At 34.9% G+C, this 23,376-nt stretch overlaps 1 protein-coding gene across 3 annotated transcripts in view; it reads right to left on the bottom strand.

Annotated features, from left to right (window-relative positions):
• Positions 1-3,253: 3,253 nt before the first annotated feature.
• Positions 3,254-23,376, bottom strand: part of LOC128021967 (CSC1-like protein 2) — a 36,986-nt gene continuing 16,863 nt past the window's right edge. For 2 of the 3 annotated variants that reach the window (XM_052609078.1, XM_052609080.1), the window contains 19 exons: positions 21,271-21,308; positions 20,683-20,825; positions 19,262-19,313; positions 19,037-19,145; positions 18,049-18,119; positions 17,602-17,682; positions 16,350-16,473; positions 16,091-16,224; positions 12,990-13,127; positions 12,019-12,172; positions 10,814-10,920; positions 10,651-10,737; positions 10,345-10,410; positions 9,493-9,655; positions 8,601-8,706; positions 7,761-7,928; positions 7,535-7,650; positions 7,381-7,458; positions 3,254-6,114 (listed from right to left, as the gene is read on the bottom strand). In XM_052609078.1, the coding sequence (XP_052465038.1) occupies positions 5,944-6,114; positions 7,381-7,458; positions 7,535-7,650; positions 7,761-7,928; positions 8,601-8,706; positions 9,493-9,655; positions 10,345-10,410; positions 10,651-10,737; positions 10,814-10,920; positions 12,019-12,172; positions 12,990-13,127; positions 16,091-16,224; positions 16,350-16,473; positions 17,602-17,682; positions 18,049-18,119; positions 19,037-19,145; positions 19,262-19,313; positions 20,683-20,825; positions 21,271-21,308 (2,106 nt within the window). In that variant the 3' untranslated portion in view covers positions 3,254-5,943. The remainder of the gene's footprint in view (positions 6,115-7,380; positions 7,459-7,534; positions 7,651-7,760; positions 7,929-8,600; positions 8,707-9,492; positions 9,656-10,344; positions 10,411-10,650; positions 10,738-10,813; positions 10,921-12,018; positions 12,173-12,989; positions 13,128-16,090; positions 16,225-16,349; positions 16,474-17,601; positions 17,683-18,048; positions 18,120-19,036; positions 19,146-19,261; positions 19,314-20,682; positions 20,826-21,270; positions 21,309-23,376) is intronic. The other variant, XM_052609079.1, reaches the window with a different exon arrangement.

Here is a 23,376-nt window from a genome sequence, read left to right as displayed (position 1 = left end):
TCCCTCACTCCATAACAAATCATTTAAAATATTAGTAGCCTATTTAAAAAATAATAATAATTAAAATAATAGCCTATAAGAAGTTCTAGCAACATAAACGAAACGCCAAAACAAATTCATTTAGGCTAAAATGAAACTGAAACCAACGTTGAGTCTCGCATTTAACACAACATCAAATGTTTCCGTATTCGGGATGTATTTGAATGCAAAATTATAATTTATAGCCTTCAATTCAACTCTAATTTAAAATAATCTTGTCTGCTAATAATCGGTTAATGAACGTAGGTTGTCGGTGAGGAAAAATAACCGCGATGAATATCCCTATTTGGATATTTTATAAGGTTCTTTGATAAGGTTACAATACGAAGGTCAAGGTAGCAATGTAACTCTGGTGATGTCCCCAATGCACGGTTCGTCTCATAATCCTCGGAAATGTCACTAATTGACACTTCTACTGTATTTTTTTGGACTATAAGTCGCACCTGAATATAAGTTGCATCAATCCAAAAATACGTCATGATGACGAAAAAAACATATATAAGTCACACTGGACTACAAGTCGCATTTACTGAACCAAGAACTAAGAGAAAACATTGCCGTGTACAGCCATGAGAGGGCGCTCTATGTTTTCAGTGTTGACCACAGGAGCAGTGAGCAGCATAGATCGCCCTCCCGTGGCTGGAGACGGTAATGTTTTCTATTGTTTCATTTCTCTTGGTTCATTTCTCTCGGTTCATGTCAAATTGATTTTGATAAATATGTCGCACCTGACTATAAGTCGCAGGACCAGCCAAACTATGAAAAAAAGTGCGACTTGTAGTCCGGAAAATACGGTCATTGAGATTGTAGATGGTGTCTCAATGGTCACTTTGTTAAAATACCTGGAGGTGAGGAATGATACAAGATGGTCACATCCAGTCGGTATTCACTGATATAATAATTCACAAATATCTCAATTACAATTAAGTAGAAATTAATTGTATTGAGTGGTGCTTTAAGGCACTAAAATAGTTTTTTACTTTCTAGTAAAACACATATTTATTTATATTGAATTAAATCCTCTCTTAAATCCCCTCCAGCAGACACACCTCAATTAACCCTTCGTGACCGTATGGTTAAATAAACAGAAAGATTTAAAGATTCTGATTGGTTGTCTGTGCACTGTATTTTCACTGTACTGGATAATCGATAAAACGAGACTTAATACAAGGTTATGTTATAGGAGTGTGATACAGCAGTGTGTGCATGTGTAATGTGTTCTAAAGTTGTTTACAGAGTAATTTGACATATTGCAATATTATGCACAAATATTGACGCAATACCGCACTTATGCAATGTTCTGTCACGTTAGTTGTTTTTGCCACGTAAATGAGTTGAAGTTATTCAGCATTTTTTTTTTTTTTTTAAGAAACAACATTTCTTTTTTTATGCAGGGAAGACTGCAACCTTATGTTGAATTCATTATTTCATTTTACATTTGGCCAATCCATGGTTTATATAAAAAGAAGCAGAAGAAGAAATGTTGATGAATCCGTTTTCGTGTATTTTCATATGTCTCATGCAAAGTTTTATACATGTTAGAAAGGCAGAGCATGCTTAGACAAAAAAAGGAAGCTCAGGCGAGTGTGTTGTGTGTCCACTATTATTGCTGTTAGGCAGATGCTTCTGATTAAAAGAAGAAACATGAATTAGCACTGTGGTAACCTGTGTTTTATCTATGTATCCATGCTGAAGAGACTGGAGCATTTGCAGAGAAAAAAGGGTTACATTGAATACCGTTTGTCGGCAAACTGAGTAAAACAGACAATATTTTGTCTAAAATAACACCAAATTAACTTCTGATTTGCTGGACTGTTGTATAAGATCAGTATCACATTTGCACTCGTGTGCTATTGCACTAAAATCTCAATCTCAAAGAGATATTCGGATATTCGTCCGATTTCGGACGCAGCGTCAGAAGTTATAACGTGAAATAACGTGAGGCGCTCCTAACAACTGATTCAAAAAAAAAAATTCGGAGCTCCAAGGTAAAACACGTATACAGTTAACTCTAATATATCGGTAAATAGAAACATTTGAATCTTTATCCAGTGTTCAGAGTTTGGTTCTGGAAATTCATGCAAATGCCCGTATATTAAATCACACACTGCATAATTTGCATTTTTAAACATCACATTTTGGAAAACTGAAACAATGTGTCTTAAAGTGCCCCAATTACACCATTTATTTTGTGTTGGGAGACTCCAGCAATAGGATTACATGCATGCAAGGTCAAAAACACGCTTTCGTTTTCTCGAAATATGCATTTAATATCACCTATAATTTTCCATCGATTCTCAAAAAATTCGTAAGCTTTCTAAGATTTAGTCTCTCTAAAATCCTCCTTTCCGTTAGCTCTGCTCTGAGTGGTCAGATGGCCTAGTCTGTTGTGATTGGTCTTCCGCGTACAGCGCATGTTGGAAACTAAACACCCATTGCCATAGTTCAACAAAAAAGTTTAGGAATTCTTTCATTACGTGTAAATAGGAAATAATGTGAATTGGTGCATTTTAAAGTGTTTGAAAGATGTAGACCTTGAATTAGATGGTTAACTAACTTAACCTAACCTAATAATTCAGGTGAATATTAATGTGTTCACCAGTAGTTGATGCAACTCTGAAACACCCGAAATTATTTTGTGAATCCAGTGGAAAATGCTGTTTAGCTGCCGGACGAATGACTGGAAACCGGAGGAGTTTTTGAGTCTATATGAACGGTTGGATATTATAGAAAGGAGCATTTAAAAGATTAAAAAAAAAGAGGAATTAGGAGAATAGATAAATTATGAATAATACGCAATCATGTAATCCATAAAAAAAAATTAACTGTAGTCTGATTATTTCAAAATGTGATTTAATCTAATTTCTTGGAATTAATTTTTTAAATATATATATTTTTATAATGCAATAATTTTACATTCAGTCTTCAAATTAATGTACAAACAACATATGGACAGTTTTTATGATTGAAGGACAGTATCAATGAAACCAGTACTGATTTCTCTATAAAATTCATTAATTCATTCAAGCTATTCAACATTACAGTACAATGTAGAGTGATCAATTTTTAACAAATATTGTACTTTACTTTCTCTCTCACACACACACACACACACACACACATAAAGCATCATGTCTCAAGTTGCTCAAGTGTTTTTTGTGAGGATGCACTGTCCTCTTGGGACTGAAAATAACAACAGATCAAATGCACAGAATTTAATTCCAACTTTTATTGATCAAGAAACTGAAGATGACAAATGCTTCACCGTAAGGACGACCTTCGGACAGAAAAAGTGTCAAAACAAATGTCACACAGGTTCTAGATCAGTCCGTGTATGCAGCTGAATGTGAGCAGACTCTATAGAGGAACACAAACCAGTTAAGAGGACATTTGGTTACATTTCGGCCCCTTTCAGACCTACTGTACATCGCCATCAGAACGAACACAAACATACTGCGACTCATTCTTGCATAATGCACAGCTAGCATCCTTCTGTGCAGCGTTTCCGTTCTAAAAGACTTAAACGGTTAGCTTATAAAACAAAGCAAAAGTCATGATGTATTAAAAATCCAGTGAGCGACATCTTTAATACACGACTGGTATCAGACTGAACATTTACGGTTTCTTGTACGGTTTCACAAATCTACCCAAACCGCATTTTACTTCACTGCCAAATGCTGAAGAAACTTCACTTCATTAACTCAATAAGAAGCCGGCGAGGGAGCCTTAAAGACGAACCAGAAACTAAGAAATGACCTTCCTTTGGATCTACAGAGTGCTTTTTAATATCTTGTGCTCACGTTCACATTCATCACAGAAGATACACACACACCGCTCATCATCAAGACACAGATATACGTCAGTATCTCCAGCGTGTAGCTACTTCCTCCAAAACCAAACTACACACACCGCTACAGCTTTCATAGGTTACCATCGGTGTCTTCATCCAAGAGAAATGCAGAATCCAGAAGGAAAACAAGGAAAAGTGAACAGATGTAAACATTCCTATCGTTTGGAAAGTCAAAGACCATCGGAGGCTGTTCGATTTCAGTTCACTTTGTGCCATTTTAGTACCATTTATTTGCTGAATCCAGTATATTCATAGTTTAAACCGGTAACAGATCCTCCTTAAGATTCATCTTCATCACCAGCTTATTTTTGTTTTTGCATACAGTTTATAACTTTGAGGATTCAGAAACAACACCGGAATTAAAACCATCAGTGTAAAACTCCCAGTAAACGCATCGGAAAATTCATGTTCGTTCACCCGACCCAAGGTGTGTAATGTCCTGCAGAATTAAACCGGTTTGTACATCAGATCTGTACATGTTGTGGTCCATTTCCGCAAGAAAACTAACTGGTTCCTGTTTTACACTGACAATATGCCACTCTGAAACATGATTGGCTCCTGTAGAAACCTCTCAGACTGGGATTTCCATCCGTTTTCGATGGATTTAAGGAATAGTTCACGTATTGTGTTGAAAATTTACTCAGGCCATCCGAGATGAGTTTGTTACTTCATCAGATTTGGAGAAATGTAGCATTACATAACTTGCTCACCAGTGGATCTTCTGGAGTGAATGGGTGCCGTCAGAATGGTGGGAGCATTATTATGGTTTTTGGACTCTTATTTTTGCTGAAAGAAGAAACGGTGTGAAATTAACGATGGCTTAATTTCAATTTTCAAGTTTTCGTCTTCTCCGGATGTTCACTGATGGACTGGAGTGCTGTGGATTATTGTGATGTTTTTATCAGACTCTCATTCTGACGGCACCCATTCACTGCAGAGCATCCACTGATGAGACACTGATGCAATGCTACATTTCTCCAAATCTGATGAAGAAACAAACTCTTCTACATCTCGGGTGACCTGAGATGTAAAATTGTCCTTTTTGAGTGAACTACTCCTTCAAGATGGATCTAATGAAATAAAGTTACACATTATAATTCTTCATTCTTTTCTTTTATAAATTATAATTAAGGGTTATCTCAGCTTGGGGTTTGTAGCGAACAGGTCCAGATCTCTTGGGTTGGATTTTTGTTCTTATTTTCCTTATAAAGCTCACTAAATTATTAGATTTAGATTAGATCCACATCACCAGATTTAACTAGACAACTAGAAAAAACACAAAGTCAGTCAGGCGCTCGTAAGCAGATTCAAACACCAGATTTCTCCCGAAACATCTCAGGCACCAAACTAGAGCCTGTTTTTCATCTAGCTGTCCTCGGTCACACTATTTAGACGACAGAGAACCAAGATATGAATTGGCAGTTTCCTGATCAAACGCATTCGGTTCACCACGAATCTTCTTGAACGTCCCGAATCGCTGATTTTCCATCGATGTTTTGCATCTAGTCGGGAATATATCAGTACTCTGTTGCAGGCATACAAACACATCCGTTAAAGGCAAAAACAATTGCGTTAAAAATACCAAAACGGAAACATAAGAACATGGTTTCTGGAAATACTGCACACTGAGATCAAGTTCAGATCGCGAAATAATTCAAGAATGGCATTGCCGTCTGTCCTGGATGAATACTGTACAGTGAACGCAGGTTGTTCGGTCGAAAACGGTTTGGGATTTCAAGCCGAATTCCGACGGTGTGCTCTCGCTAACGCACGTTTCCTTTGGAATGCCGGATGTTTGTGAAATCCAATCGCTTCGGTAAAGAACAATTAAGAAATACGATCGCTGTTAAGGCGAACCACAGGAGAAAGAGCGCGACGAAAACATCCGGTGTTCCATTTCCTGAGGCTTTTTTCGGAATCTTTTCGAAAAGGGAAATCCTAGTGGATTTGGAGCGTGTGCTTATGGAGATGTGGGTTTCTAACAGCGCTCGACGGGGACAGACGCGTGCGGATGAATGCCTTGCGATCGGATTTGTGTCGATCTCTCGGCTGTGTTACTGGTGGACCTCGTTGGCGATGAGACTGTCTTCTCCGGACTGGAAGTCGGCCTCGTTTAGGCCGTTCCCGGCGTTGATCATCTCCTCGTCCTGCGAGGACTCTCCGCTGCCTGCTCCGGTCTCGTCACAGTTTGGGTCCTGCAGGACCTGAGCGATGTACATCTGCTGCTGAAAACAAGCACAATACTCATGAAAAGACTGGTATAAACAGCTTTGTCTTCCATCGTCTGATTTGATTTGAGATCATATGTCGCAAGAAACATTAAATACTAATCAAAAAGAAGAAATATTGAACAAGAAAATGAAATTATAAAGTCAAGCCTGTTTTAGGACCATTGAGATTATTTGCATTGTGACATTACTTCAATTTCTACCCAAACCAAATTTAGTGTAATGCAAAAATAAAACATTCATAAAAACTATAATAAAGCTAACAAGAATTCATGCACAATTATTACAATTAGCTATTTCATTTAGTACAATACTACAATTATGTATCACTTGTATTTTGAAAATTAATATAAATTAAAATGTAATTTAACTATGATTATAATATATATCATAATTAGTAAAAAAAAATACATACAAAATGTATGAATTAAAAGCAGATTAATTATTTACAATGATTATGTATCAGCCGTATTATTAAAATAGTCAAATTAAAATGTAATTATTATTATTATTATTATTTTGATTTAGAATTTATAAAAATTAATAATAATAATAATGCACACACAATGTCTTAAAATCAGCAATTTAATTCTGTAAAACGTAAACTTTCACTTGTACTGTTCAAATATAATATAAATAATGATTTCTATTATTTTTATTAATATTACCATTATTATTAACACAGACAAAATGCTTATTAAAATCAGCTATTTAATTCTGTAAAATAAATACAACTGTTGTGTATACTTCACTTGTACAATAAAAACAAATTAAGTGATTTAATTATAAATAATTTAATTATAAATAACAATAAAATAATTTAGAAAATATGTTCTATTACTCTTATTATTATAATTTTTTTTATTAATTATTATTATTTTTTTAAATTAAATTAAATTAAATTTTGTACAACAAATACTACCCAGATAGCAGTAATACTTACATAATAAGCAATTTACAAAATGTAAACAATCTAAATTAAAGCTCATTTAAATGTATTAGTATACAAATAATACTTATAAATCAATAAATAAGAACAATAGCTCATTGGATTATTTATAACTGGTAAAAATGCTCAATTTTTAATTGTAAATAATTCAAATTTGGAGATTGTGGTGATGTTGTAATAGAAAGAAAAAGAAAAAAAAAAAGTAAAAATAGTTTACAAATACAAAGAATAGAAAAACGAAGGATAGCGAGGGAGAAAAATGGCGTTGAAAAACGAAATGACGGCTGTTTCTGGTTGAAGAAAGCAGGACTAACCTGAGATTTATTGGAGGGGGAGGATCTCGCAGGACGGCCGTTCTCCACTCCGTCGATCTCCGTGTCCTTGCTGTCGATCTGTAACGACAGAGAGCTGGAGGTCAGGCTTTCTGCTCGGGGACAGGTACCTGTACCTGCACTCCTGTAACTGTACCTTGTAGTTGTGTGCGCTGAGGTACTTGAAGTGACCGAAACACACGTGCGACAGGCAGACCACGATGGTGATGATGAGCACCACGAAGGTGAACATAGACGTCGGAGTCAAGAACCCTGAGGAAATCAGCTGCATTTGAGTGCTACCCTGTTTCTACCCTATTCCCCCCTGTAGGGGTTTGCTGTGAAGCAGGATGTATTTGAGTGTGTGTGCTCTGTGAAGGCACCTGTCCTCATGGTGGAGAAGAACAGCAGCCAGAAGAGGCACAGGATGGGCGCGGCCACCACTTGATTGACAGCTCCCGAGTGGATCTTCTTGTCCAGTTTGGAGGGCAGGTAAGCGTAGTACATGTTGTAGCGGTCCACCAGGTGCTTCAGGAGCATGTACATCAGCCCTACACACACACACACACGTAACGCAACACACACATAAAAGTTTCTAGTGTGTTTTAATTTGAGACGTAACATAGAATAATCATCAGACGTCTGAGATGAGCATCTCTGTCTGCGTGTGGGCTGAGAGACGGAAATAAAGTTTCCTCCACATAACAGCGATGAGTCACACACCGCCAGCTCCACGAACATCTGTGTGTGTGTGTGTGTGTGTGTCTGAGAAACTTCTAGAAGTAATGTGAGCATGCAAAAGCTCAGCGACAGAAAAACAAAGCTTAGCATGTCCTCCCTCTCACTGTGTTTCTGATGTGAAATACACAGACGGAGGATCTATATTTAATCTGACACACACACACACACACACACACACACACACACACTGGCTTAGCTTCAGAAAAAGAGAGAGAGAGAGAGACGAACAACAAGGAGTAAAGAGTGGATTCAGGGAGAAATGTCCATTGTTGAAGCTGCATGCAGATGTGCGACCAGCAGGAGGCGCTCTGGACACACACACACACACACACACTTCTGCTCGTCATTCACAGCACTTCTCCCTGTATCCTCTCTTTCATCCTTGTTGTTGTCTCTCTCTCTCTCTCTCTCTCGTTCTGATTGGCTGTCGTTCTGTGGTTTCGTGAATGGGCTGATGTGGAGGTGGGCGTGGCCTGACTCACCGAAGGGGACGATGATTGGACAGGTGATGCTGTACGTCATAACGACGGTGAAAACGCACATCATCCAGGCGTAGGCAGCTCCGAACTGAAACTCAAAGGCTTGATGCTGCACACACACACACACAGGTTATACAGCTAAACACAGCATAGGCTTGAATCACATCCAGGTGAACAGCAGGGAAAAATAACTCATTTGTGGGTGGATGAATCTCACAAAAAAAAAAAAAAAAAAAAACATCCTTTCATGAAAGGTAAAAAAAAAAAATCTATTTATTAAAATGCATTAATATTTGAAGATTTTTCCTCCATTGTGACATTTTCATGACAAATGAGCACACCTTACACCATTATTGTAATGCTAAATACATTAATAAAAATAAAATGTAAATAAAATTGTAAAATATTTTTGCATCATGGTTACTTGTTAGGCTGGCATGAATTGATGCTGATTTAATTTAAGTAATAAATAAAATAATTACATATATAAATTATTAAAAAATTGGATAAAATGCAATTAAATTAATTATTTATATATATATATATATATATATATATATATATATATATATATATATATATATATATATATATATATATTTTTTTTTTTATATATTTTTTTTTTTTTGCTAATTAACTAATTAATTAAATATGGTACAGTGTATTCTGGCTAAAATGTGTTTAATATTCATGAAAATAATGTCACAATGCAAAAAAAAAAAAAAAAAAAAAAAAATGATTGGTCCTAAAAACATTTGAATTTCTTTATGCAAAATATGTCTTCCGGTCAAGTTTTGTCAGATTCAACAAAATAATTAATGATATAAGTGTGTGTAATTAGGGAACAAGGTCAATGGTTTGAAAGGCTGGTGTGTGTGTGTGTGTGTGTGTGTACCCGTTTGACGTTGCGTCTCTCCGCGGCCGAGCGAGCCAAACACAGCCGGATCATGTACATGAGCAGACCTGGAATCCGCAGCAGATCCATGGCGTTTCCGATGAACGCCGACGCGATGACGTAATTCACAAAGAACGCTCCGTTATCAGGAAGGAAGACACACCTGAGATTGTAGAAGAAATCTGCACTTTAATTCATGCACTAAATCCAAACTACAGACAAATGTAAAACAGTCAGAATTCCTCTTTATTAATATCTGAATAAAATACTGCAAGAAAGCAATGTGAAGCAGCACAAAGAATGTTTAAGCGTTTCAAAAAAATATAATAAAATATGAACAATTAAACATTATGAATGTACCTCACTGATATATGAACATTTAAATAAAATTAAAATAAAATGAAGTAAGAACATAAATAGAATCTCAGTAAATTAATAGAAGGATGTATAAATAAAATGCTACAAGTGGACAGAAAATTTTATCAAATTAAATAATTTCAGTTCATTTATATATGAATATTTAATATAAAAAAATACTACAGTTAGTTAAAAAAATTTGGTCAATAAAATAAAATAAAATAAATAATAAATAAAATAAAATAAAAATAACCTTCCGAATTTCAGTCAATCGATTTATGAATATTTAATATATATATATAAAAAAAGAAAATACTACAGCTAGTTAAAAAAGTTTGGTCAATAAAATAAAATAAAATACATAAACTTCCGAATTTCAGTTAATTTATATATAATTATTTAAATTAATAAAATGCTACAACTGGCGAGAAAGTTTAAACATTTCAATAAAAAATTAAAAAAATACAAAAAATAAAATAACACTAAAACCCTTACTCAAATCTGACGGTGGCTTCAGCCAGGAATTTTTTATCGAACAGCCAGCGGAAGAAAACATCCAAACTAACACAGAGAAGAGCATTTATTATTATGAAACATAATCATCTCTAGCAATGTTTAATATACTAAAAAGATAACTATAGTCACAACAAAAGCCTCTGCACAAATCTAGCAGACGGAAACTCGCAGAGAGGTTTGCTTCAGAGCTTCATCAGATACTCAAACGAGTCACATGACCAGATAGAAATTAGGAGTTAAACATGCAATTACAGATGAAACTGAACTCTCTGGTAGAGACGGTACCTGCTGAGACCCAGAGACGGCAGCAGCAGAACCATGAAGATCAGGAAGGTGTAGCACTTGTGCATGGTGGTCCTGTTCTCGCCCGACCTGAGAAACACGCCCGGTTAAACACCAGAGACACCCCGTTTCAGTTAGAGAAGACTGAGGGATTGTGGGATCGTACCTGGTCCAGTGGGCTTCGAGGAAGGCGGAGTAGTAGACGATGGTGGGCAGCAGGGCGGAGAAGGCCCAGAGGAGCAGCGTGGGGAAAAACTGGGTGACGATTGGGTTCTGGACACACGGACACAGAGTCATGAGTTTACAGTCACAATAAATGCTTTTCCATCCAGAAGAGGCTTCCTTTCTGAACACCTGCTGCTCCATCTCTCTTCATACACGAACAAAACATTATCAGATAATAACTGAGACACTAAGAACTTGAAGTCCAGCTCATATTTCACCCAAAAAGCAAATAATAAGAAAAAGTCTGTTAGGACCTATTTAGATTTCTTCTATTTTGCACACAAAATAAATTAATTAATACATTAATAATAATAAAAGAAAAACACTGGCATGATGTAAAAATATTCAGTTATTATAGGAACTAAAATAAAATATATTAAATATATTTTTTAATTTGTTATTATTAATATTGAACCTAATAATAACAATTTTGTGAATGTAAAAAATTATTTACTGTTAATATTACTGATACATAACTATACACTATTATTATTAAGGTATTATTATTACTGTTATAATAATAAATAATAATATAACATAACAAAATAAAATTAGATGGTATTATATTTGATAGTCGTCATTATTATGATACATAACTTGTTGTAATTATACATATTTTATTATGATGGAGAATGCATAACATTATTATTATACATCATTTATTATTATACATAACACACTGTAAGTATACAGAAATATGTATTGTGTATTAAATGTATCATTATTATTATTATTATTATTAATAATAACAATTATCAAATTAAAATATATGCAATGCAATTGTTTTAATTATTAATACAATTTATTATTAAATTAGATTTTTCGCATTATTATGTTATCTTATTTTAATTATACATAATTTATCAATAATATGATTATTATTAAACTTAAATAATATCAAATATAACATTTGTTGATATTGTTATTACTATAATTTATTATATTATTATTAAGTCATACATTTATTAAGCATTTTTTTCTGGATTCTGTTTTAATGACTTAATTAAAATTCGAATAATTATTTAATTTTTATCTGTTTCTGATTTGATGGTTTTATAAAAAAGTATTGAATGAATAAAACATTCTTTAGATTTAGTTTGGCGTCCCGTCACGGCTGGTCTCTGTATAAACTTCGATCATGATTACGTTCAGATACTCCACAGGCTTGGTGACGTTGAACTTGTCCATCGTGGAGATGATGATGGCCGGAGTGGTGAGGAAGAAGAGGAGGAGGAAGAGGATGCAGTTAATGATGAAGCAGCGAAGCCACCAGGAAACTCCTCCCAAAGACAGATTCTCCCTGTGATCAGAACAACACGTCAGCAAACACACACACACACACACACACACACACACACACACACACACACACACAATGTAATGCCTGTATAACATTTCAGTAATTATAGAATTTTTAGGGCTGTATGAATTTTTTTTTTTTTTTTTTTCGGTCTTAATTTTTCTGGTGTCTGATTTAATTAAAGGTTTAATTAAATTATAACAAACAACAGAATCTCTGATCAATTTCATTAATACAATTTAACAACCCTATGAAATGTATTATCACTTCAGAAATATCTATATTTTTCTTCTTCTGGCTTTATGATTTAATACAAATATATTTTCAAAAACAGTAGTAATCAAATGAATGCCATAAAACATAAACAAGCTTAATTGATTGTTATGAAATTTTGTGTTATATCACAAATACTATTTCTATGACTCAGTCAACAACGATTTAAGTTTAATAAAAATAGTAATAATTTTAGGGTCCTATGAAATACATTTTTCCCCTCAATTATTTCTCAAATTCTGCTAGAAATTAGAATTTTTCTGAATTCCATTTGAATGGTTTAATTACATTTTTAATTGAAAAGAATGACTGATCATTTTCAATAAAACTTTAACGATTTCGTAAGATAAAAGATTGAGATTTAATACAAATTGATTGATACAAAAAACTGGTAAAGAACATGAAGATTAATTCATCTTTAGGAAATGTGATGAATGGATTCCATGACTCCGCTTCGCAGGAATCATAGAGTTGTTTTTAGAGTAATTTTGTGTGAAAATATCAGAATTATTTGCAGACCCAAGAGATGGAGTGTGTTCCTCACCAGCGCACGTTTTGGGGGTCCGGTGCGTAGATGACGCTCCAGTTACTGACATGAAGACCGTCACTGAACTGAGAGGAGCGCGGCTCCTGACGACAGTTACAGCCCTGACACTGACACGCATTAAAGTCCTTCAGGATGCTGCACACACACACACACACACACACATCAGCAGATCATGAACCATGACATCAGAAATTTCAACTAAGAAAAAATTTTCATATACAGTATATATATAAATAATTAAACAAAGAATTAGGATTATTATTTATTATTATAGACTAAAAAAAAAAAAATACTGACAGAATATAGAGAGACTTAATTGATTTTGACGAGATTCTAGATCTAATTTCTTTTTAGATTTTTTTAAAGGAGCCATAACATGGATTTTCTAGAAGTTCACTTTTAACATTTATAGTAAGTTTTATGGATGAAAAATAAATATATATTATTATAGCCTTAAATGGATCATCTATCTATCTATCCATCTATTGTATTTATCTATCCATCCAACTATCTATCTATCTATCTATCTAGATAAATGAGATGATCTATTTAAGGATTGTCAGTAATATTTTTTACATTTTAAATTAATAATCAATTAAAAACATGAATATTAATTAAATGCAATTACAATATGATAAAAAAAACTATTATTTTACACAATATCTGTGTGCAATAGAGATCGACCGATATGGGTTTTTCTATAGCCGATGCCGATGCCGATGTTTAGAGGTCAGGGTCAGCCGATGGCCGATATGTGCTGCCGATTTTTAGGGCCGATATCTTGGAGTTTTCCCCTTGATTTGCATGCTAAAATGTCACACTAATAATAAGTGGATGCACAACACATTTTTTCTAAACCTATCATAATTTATTGAGCACTGACTTGAACCATCTCTTCATTCATCTTAATTTAGTACACTGCACTGTATTAAAATAAAAAAAATGTATCCAAAGTTAACCAAACAAATTAATAACCTGACCAAGTATTAAATATATAAAACAGGTAATATATATATATATATAATGTATGTGTGTGTGTGTGTCAATCATTTACATAAAAGTTTTAGAGCATTTACATTTATCAAGTAGAATTTTTCAAGTTTGTTGGAACATAAATGTAAACTTAAATATACATTTAAATAAATACAATTTTAGAAATAAAAATCAATTAAACTGAAAAATATAAAAAAATAAATATATAAAAAATAAATAACAGTAGTGCTGCAAAGACACTAGCAACCAGCAACATTTGTGTTTGGTATAAATGACACAGAACATCTAAAGTGCATTCTAATTTCGAACTTACATCGAAGTCTGTTCATTATTAAAATAAAGTAGAGTCAACCAAACATTTAAAAAGTTACACTGGTCAGTTTAAATACACCCTATACCGGTCCTCTCTGCTGTTATGCAAAGGACGTTTTTGCTCATGTGAAGAGGATGATTTTTTCCGTCTAGTTTACATTAAAAAAATATTATAGTTTAACATTCAGATACATTGCGAATATGGAAACATTTGGATATGTGCAGAACGAGACGTGAGCAATAACCTCCAAATACATCTAGTCAAACCCGCGCTCGCTCGTCCTCGTATGGACTTAGTGCACATGGCATAATATCTTCTTTTTAACATAATAATAAGGACTTCTCATCTCCCAGTCTGCTGTGATGAAGTGAGCAGTTATCATCACAGAGCTCTCCGTCCCCCTGGACGTCCACCCGTCTGTCGTGAGCGCAACAGAGGATGCTCGGGATAGTTTATCCACAACTTTTTTCTTCTCCTGTTCATAAAGATCTGGCACAATCTTTTCACTCTAACCTCTTTCCTTCATCATTATATCTGACACGGAAGCCAAAATGCGCGGGGCGTTCAAGCTCCTCCGCTCGGCATTATAACTGAGTGTGGACTGAACATGTGCAACTTTTTTTTTTTTTTTTTTCATAAATCAATCCGCGGGTCACGCGTATGCCAAACTGAAGATATTGATCTGAACGGATCACGGATCAATGATGATCCGTTGCACCACTACTATAGTGTCATTTGAAAACATTGCAGTTGCGTTTCAAAATACAACAACGAGCACCACGAAACCATTTAAAGAGGCGCATTCAGCGGTCTCCTTGACAGAAAACATTCAGCAAAGTAAAATGATCTCAAACGTATGGCGCGCTCTCTTCATTTTATCAAACGATCATAATCACATTTATTCATTTTACAGTCCTGCTACTAGCATTTTATTCATACTAAAACCCCTTTAATTCAGGTGAGAAAGCTTTTTATTCCAAGTGGCTTTTGCACATAATAATAATACCGCTGCAGACGCATTTTGCAGCATTAAGGTTATTACTTGATCGTTAATTTAAACGACGATCGATCATGGAAATTATCAAATATTGACATCCCTAAATACAAATGAGTTGGATGGAAAACTGGTTATTGTCTGCATCAAACCATGCTTCCGAACACATGTGATTCACCGTTCTGGGCAGCTCTCCGAGCGCGGTGCTGTCTGTGAGCGGGGCGGAGTAACGGAGCCCTCAATCACGCTGCAGTGTTTGTAAGAGCTGACAACTTCTCCACCCCATTAACAGAGTGAAATTCTCTGACTACCTTTATCTCGCAGGTCTGTTGTTGAATCTTCCAAAAGTTTTGGCTCGGGGTGCTTCACATGCAGCAGCAGCAGCACTTTCCACCGCGTCAATAACGCGGGGCTGCCCGCCGACGTGCCTGACTTTAAATCGGCGCTACTAAACACGGATATCGGCCGATGCCGATATATTAAAAAATGACAAATATCGGCCGGATATATCGGCCGACCTCTAGTGTGCAATATCTTCATTCCATCCATTTTTGACTGAAATAATAATTTAACGATTTAATTTAGAAATCTATATGTAAATAAATCACTTTAAAATGACCAGAATAGATTTAAATAAATATGACTTATTCAACAGCTCTTTGCATACTTGATTGCATTCGGAATCTAATTATTATTTTTGTTATATTTAACAACATTATTTTTTTCCAGATAATTGTATTTAAAACAAAGTAATGAAGTCGTTAATCGAGTACATGCTCATTAGCAGATTCAGCTCACATTGCAGTCATGGCCTCGTTCTGGAAGGTGACGAAGGCCATGCCCAGAGGTTTGGTGTTGACTTTCTCCTTCTCCTTCCTGTAGTCCTCCTTCAGCTTGGCCTCCAGTTTGGTGTAATAACTCACGGCCTCCTCCTGAAACACCACACAGACTTACAAACGCTTTTGTTCGAGGAGTTCATTTAACTAGTGTGGCTTAAAAAAAATACATTTTTGAATTAACTGACAGCACAGAGGCATTGTGGGTAATGTGTTCACACCTCTTCACAGCCTGTAATGGCGCAGCAGCACAGGTGACCGCAGGGTTTGGGGTTGATCATGGCAGGGATGTGCTCCTTAGCCATCAGATCTGTGAAAAACTTCTTACTGCGTTCAGTCTTCTTCCTGCAGGACACACACACACACACACACAAAGAGAGACAAGAGAAAGAGAAACAGACACACAGACAGACACACACACACACACACACACACACAGACAGACAGAGAGAAACAGACACACACAGAGACACACACACACACACACACACACACACACACACACAGAGAGAGAGAGAGAGACAAGAGAGAGAGAAACAGACACACACAAACAGAGAGACAGAGACACAGACACACACACACACACACACACACACAGACAGAGAGAAACAGACACACACAGAGACAGAGAGACACACACACACACAGAGACAAACACAAACAGAGACACACACACACACACACACACACACAGACAGAGACACAGACACACACACAAACAGACACACACACACACACACACACACACACACACACACACAGAGACAAACACAGACAGAGACACACACACACACACACACACACACACACAGACAGAAACACACACAGACAGAGACACAGACACACAGACACACACACACACACACACACACAGACAGAGACACAGACAGAGACACAGACACACACAGACAGAGAGAAACAGACACACACAGAGACAGAGACACACACACACAGAGAGACAGAGACACACACACACAGAGAGACAGAGACACACACAGACACACACACACACAGAGACAAACACAGACAGAGACACACACACACACAGAGACACACACAGAGACACACACAGAGACACACACACAAACACACACACACACACACACACACACACAAACAGACAGAGACACAGACACAGACACACAGACAGAGAGAAACAGACACACACAGAGACACACACACACACACACACACAGACAGACAGACAGAGAGAAACAGACACACACAGAGACAGACACACACACACACACACACACAAACACACACACACACACACACACAGACAGACAGACAGAGAGAGACAGACACCAAGACACAGACACACGTGCGCACACACACACACACACACACACACGTTTAACAGATTGACAGGAGGTCTCAGAGGTCAGATCAGTAAGTACACAGACTCATTTCTGAACCTTAAACACTTCCAGGCTTCAGTCCTGAGCGATTGATTCAGAGCAGGAGTCTCACCTCTCAGCGTTGAGGGACATCAGTTTGGCCACGTTGTAACACACACGCGCTTCCAGTACGACACAGTTCTCGTACGCCTGTCTGAGACACAAACCAGATCAACACCTCAGTATGACTGCCATGCTCAATCAGCTCCCACACGACAGAACATCACCTCAACTGACAATATCTGGAAAGAAATTGTGTATACAGTGTAAAATAGCTTTTCCTTTCATTTGTGTGCAAACCCGAGTGAATTTTATTATGTTTCTTTTCTTTGTTTGAAAAGAAATTGACACTTTATTCACCAAGGAGACTTTGAACTGATCTCAGGTGAGAGTCAAGACATTAAACATCCAAACCACACGTGATATTAATATTTTACATCATTTACAGTGGGAGATATTCCAGTGAATGTACACTGGATGGGTGTTTAAAGCATAAAGAGGAGAGATAGAGTCATCTTACTCAAAGTGCTGTTTGATATGGCTTTCTTCTGCGTATTTGGAGATGCCGTTGATAAATAAAGTGCGCTTCACCTGAGCAGGGAGAGGGACACATGATATTTGGGTTATTACACATGCATTTACAGACGCCGGAGGACGTTACAGTGTGCATCGAGGTTCAGAAATGTAGGTCAGCGCTATAGACAGACTTCATGAATATTTCATCAGCATTACAGCATGCGTCGCTGCAGCTGCACACATCACAAGACGTCTCCAGATGGCTTTTCTATCTGTTATTACCGTATACAAAATAGAGGAAACCTTCAGCCCAAAAAAAATCATTTAACAATGTTGCAAACCTGTATGACCCGTATAGAGATGTTTAGTAAAATGTTCATGTTGCACTTTTTCATTTTAACCCACATAATGCATTTTAAATCTGAATACTATTTTCATATCACGCGTCCATTTTTATGCATCATGTTTTATATACACACACACACACACACACACAGGAATTAATCAGTGATTGAATTTTTTTTTATTTAAAACTCATGATTGCTCAAAAACAGTCAACATTTATAAAAACAACATATTTCTAAAAAGATAACATAAAAACAACATAAACATTACTTTGAAAAGTTAAAAAGAAAAAAAAAATTACTTGCATAAACTTTCACTCTCAGATGGAAAAAGTGATGCATTTTTCAAGCTGCAATGGTTTGTTAATAGGTGCACATTCATTTTATTAATGCATTAGTACCAATGTTGTGTAATGTTGTGTTGTTGTTGTTTTTAAATGGTTGTATCTCTCAAAAATGTAATTGTAAAAAGATCTGTAAAAATAAACAGTGTTCTTTGAGGGTCTTACAGCATTTGGAAAGTGTTGTTCCCTTACTAATATATATATATACACACACAATATATTTTTTTTCTTATGCATCTCTTCCAGGTCAAAACAGACCGAATGCATTATGAGATTAAAAAAAAAATGGATGCAGTTGACGTACCAGATCATCTTCTTTGTAGTGCATCTTGGACGTGTGGCGTCTCATGCTGTAGACGGTGAGGAGCAGGTACATGAAGGCAAAGGATGTGTGCAGCCATAACAGGTTATTCCTGAATCAGAGACAGAAAGAGACGTGCACTTTACCAGAACACTCAAAATACATCATGACCTCTTCAATAAAAGCATAAATGGGGGGGAATTTGAATGTATGAATAAACTGTCTCACCCAGAATTCAAGTTGGCGATCGTTGTGCGTCCAAAGCTGTATGCATTGTTCTCTGAGGACAAAAATACAAATAACTTCATTTGTGCTTTGAAAGCTAACAAATGGGTCATTCTCAAGAAATGCTGTCATTTTGTGTGCTGAATGCAATCGCAGAATACAAAAGAATGACATTTTTCAATAAAATAAATGCATTAAAAGTGAATAAAAACAACTAAAATAATATAAATACAATTTAATAAATTATAATTAATCAAAAATAGAAAAATCTAACTGAAAAATGAATTAAAATAAAGATAAAAATAAAAAATACAATAAATGATAATTATAATAAAAAATTATAATATATCAATATTATTAATATCAAATAATATCAAATCTAAAATGATGAGGAGACAGAAATCTGGACTAAAGTCAACAGAATCAAATAAAAGATTTGGATAAATGATTTCTTAACAAACTGAAAAAATAAAGAGAGAATGAATAATATCCAAATCAATACGTAAAAAAAATTCTTATTAGGTGAAGCAAATAAGAACATAGTAATACTACTAAATGCTAAATACATACTAAAATAATACAAATTCATAATTAATGCTAAATAAACTAAAATAAAAAAAACTAAACAATAAAAAAAAAAAGATAAATGAAAAAGATGAAAAAACACATTAAAATTACTTTAAACTGAAAAAATAAAATTTAAAACAGAAACCAATTAAAAATATTACTGAAAACGACAGTAGTATATCAACGTTAGTTAAGTAACAGCTGTCTATACAGATGGATTTTCCTTCCATCTGAGGTCTGAAAAATAAAATCATTAAAATGCAATTAAAATAAATAATTTATTTAATTAATTAATTAATAGTCAAATAACATGCTTACTGAAAATGTATAAAACCATAATGTAAAATTGAAATAAATAATAAAATAAAAAACTTATAAAAAATGTACAACAAATATACATTTTAATGAAGAATAAAATACTCACTAAAAGTTACAATTGTAAAATCTAAAAGTATAATTGAACTGAGTTGGAAAATAACACAAGTTAATATAATTTTAAAACTGTAACATTTTAATAATATAAAAAACTGCATAATTAAACCATAAAAAAAGTATAATAATACTACTACAATGCCTGTTAGAAATGTATAAAAAGTACAACTAAATTAATGTTAAAATCTACATACAAAAAACTTTTTAAATGAATAAAACTACAGTTATTCTGACGTTTACTTGATAAAAATCAGTGAAGATTTGACACGTGAAGCTCCAGCTGACACACTTACACTAAAAGAGCTTTGACTGGATAAAAAAACTCTAAACTAGCAATCAGATGGCAGAAGTTGCGTATCATCCATAAAACTACCAGCCCCTACAATCACACAGCTGACCTCTGACCTCCACAGCCTAGGACTCACCCAGCAGGTTTCCTGAGAAGTTGACCGGCAGAACGATGCCCACCGACAGCACGCCCACCACAACCAGCAGACCAATGATGTGCCGCTGGAACGACAGGTAATGAACGGCATCTTCACCACACTTCTCCCGGATCTCCTCGTCCCTGCGGGAAACCAGACTCACGTTACTCACCCTTATACTTCAAATATAAAAGGTATATATATATATATATATATATATATATATATATATATATATATATATATATATATATATATATATATTTTTTTTTTTTTTTTTAATTTATAAAAAACACTTTCTAAAAATGTATTAAAACTTAAAATGCACAATTCAAATAAAAATAATAAAAATAAAACGTTTGTGGAAAATAAAAGATGAAATATTCAGTTTACCTCTGTGTCACGTGACCGAAATTAGAGAACAGTGAACATGCAAATGTGTTTAAATATTAACTTAAAATCAGGGGTACTTTAGGTCTAAGGGGCTCAGCTGAAAAAAACCGTCAGAACAAGCAGTAGCACTGTGTGTTCTGCTGTGCTGTGCTATTGATATTAAAAACCTCAGGTTAGAGCCAAAGAGACACTTACTTTATTCTGAATATGGCCGTCAACCATGAACAAAAGCCCTGCAATGAAAGCACATCAAACAATGAATGTGTGATGAACACACACACACACACACTGTCCTCGGTCTCTCTCTCTCTCTCTCTCTCTCTCTCTCTCTCACACACAAACAAATACACAGACTAACACTGCATTTATGAATTCTTATGGCTTCAACACGTCAGCCAGGCCTATAAAAGGCTCTCGGTGACAGTATGTGAGGATGTCGGCTGATTTCTCTGGCAGGATTAGAGGTGAATGCAGGTGAACAAAAACAGGAGATGCTGAAGTCCTGCACTGATCTCTTAAGAGGCTGGAAAACAGGCTAAAGATGGCATCCCAAGGGCTGAGTTTGGTATGTGATGTCACCTGTTAAATTTTCCTGTGGAAATCCCATCCTACGATGTTTTTTTATATACATATATACATATACATACATACATATACATTTATATACATATATATATATATATATATAAATCAGTCTGTTAATGAGGCTAAATCACACATTTCTCTTTAAATTAGTGGTCGACCAACATATTGCCAAGGCGGATATAGCGATCAATATTTTACATTTTCAAACTATCAGCATCTGCCATCAGTTTTTGTTTTTTACCAATGTGTAGATATATGACTAATATATTGGCCGATATTTGAAAGCTTTTAAACTACTGGCCCATCAGTCTTTGTGTTTGACCGATGTGTAGATATTGATATGACTGAAATATCGGCCGATATTTGATAGCTTTTAAACTACTGGCCCATCAGTCTTTGTGTTTGACTGATTTGTAGATCTAGATATAACTGAAATATCGGCCGATATTTGATAGCTTTTAAACTACTGGCCCATCAGTCTTTGTGTTTGACCAATTTGTAGATCTAGATATAACTGAAATATCGGCCGATATTTGATAGCTTTTAAACTACTGGCCCATCAGTCTTTGTGTTTGACTGATTTGTAGATATTGATATGACTGAAATATTGGCCGATATTTGATAGCTTTTAAACTACTGGCCCATCAGTCTTTGTGTTTGACCGATTTGTAGATCTAGATATAACTGAAATATCGGTTGATATTTGATAGCTTTTAAACTACTGGCCCATCAGTCTTTGTGTTTGACCGATTTGTAGATCTAGATATAACTGAAATATCGGCCGATATTTGATAGCTTTTAAACTACTGGCCCATCAGTCTTTGTGTTTGACTGATTTGTAGATATTGATATGACTGAAATATCGGCCGATATTTGATAGCTTTTAAACTACTGGCCCATCAGTCTTTGTGTTTGACTGATTTGTAGATATTGATATGACTGAAATATCGGCCGATATTTGATAGCTTTTAAACTACTGGCCCATCAGTCTTTGTGTTTGACTGATTTGTAGATATTGATATGCCTAAAATATTGTCCGATATTTGATAGCTTTTAAATTACTGGCCCATTAGTCTTTATGTTTGACAAATTTCTAGATATTGATATGACTGAAATATCGGCTGATATTTGAAAGCTTTTAAACTACTTATTAGATAATAGATTCTATTTAAAATATATATATTAGGATTACACACTGTAGAAGTTACAATTTAAATAAATCGGTTTATTTTACAGAAGAGATGTCCAAACCAGGCTCCAAAGTTGGCTCTTAATGCCATACCTTTTTACATTGAAATGTAAAAAATGAAAAAAAAAAAACTTTTAGTTTAACTTATTTTTAATTGAATACATTTTAATTTACAGTTTTAGAGTTGGTTTATATATATAATGGAAAGTTTACTTTTGGCTTTCTCCCCTCAATCGGATTTAATCATTCAAATATTTTTTTCATATATAATATTCAAATTATTATGTGAAGATATAAATATAATGTAAAATAAATAAAAAAATTGTAGAATATAATTCTAAATGCATGTGTCTTTACCATCTATTAATTAAATAGTGTTATATCATATATCTCTGCTTTATACTTGCCATTAAAAAAAAAATCTAAATTTGTCAACCACTGCTTTTAAATCACTTTAAGGGATCCTGAGGTTTCAATTTGAGGGAGTTTATTTGGGGGTTCTGTTGAGTCAGTTTCTCTTCTGAAGG

Source organism: Carassius gibelio, chromosome A11 (assembly GCF_023724105.1).
Source record: "Carassius gibelio isolate Cgi1373 ecotype wild population from Czech Republic chromosome A11, carGib1.2-hapl.c, whole genome shotgun sequence".
NCBI lineage: Eukaryota > Metazoa > Chordata > Actinopteri > Cypriniformes > Cyprinidae > Carassius > Carassius gibelio.
The sequence above is the reverse complement of the archived record's forward strand: the minus strand, read 5'-3'. Positions and strand labels throughout refer to the sequence as shown.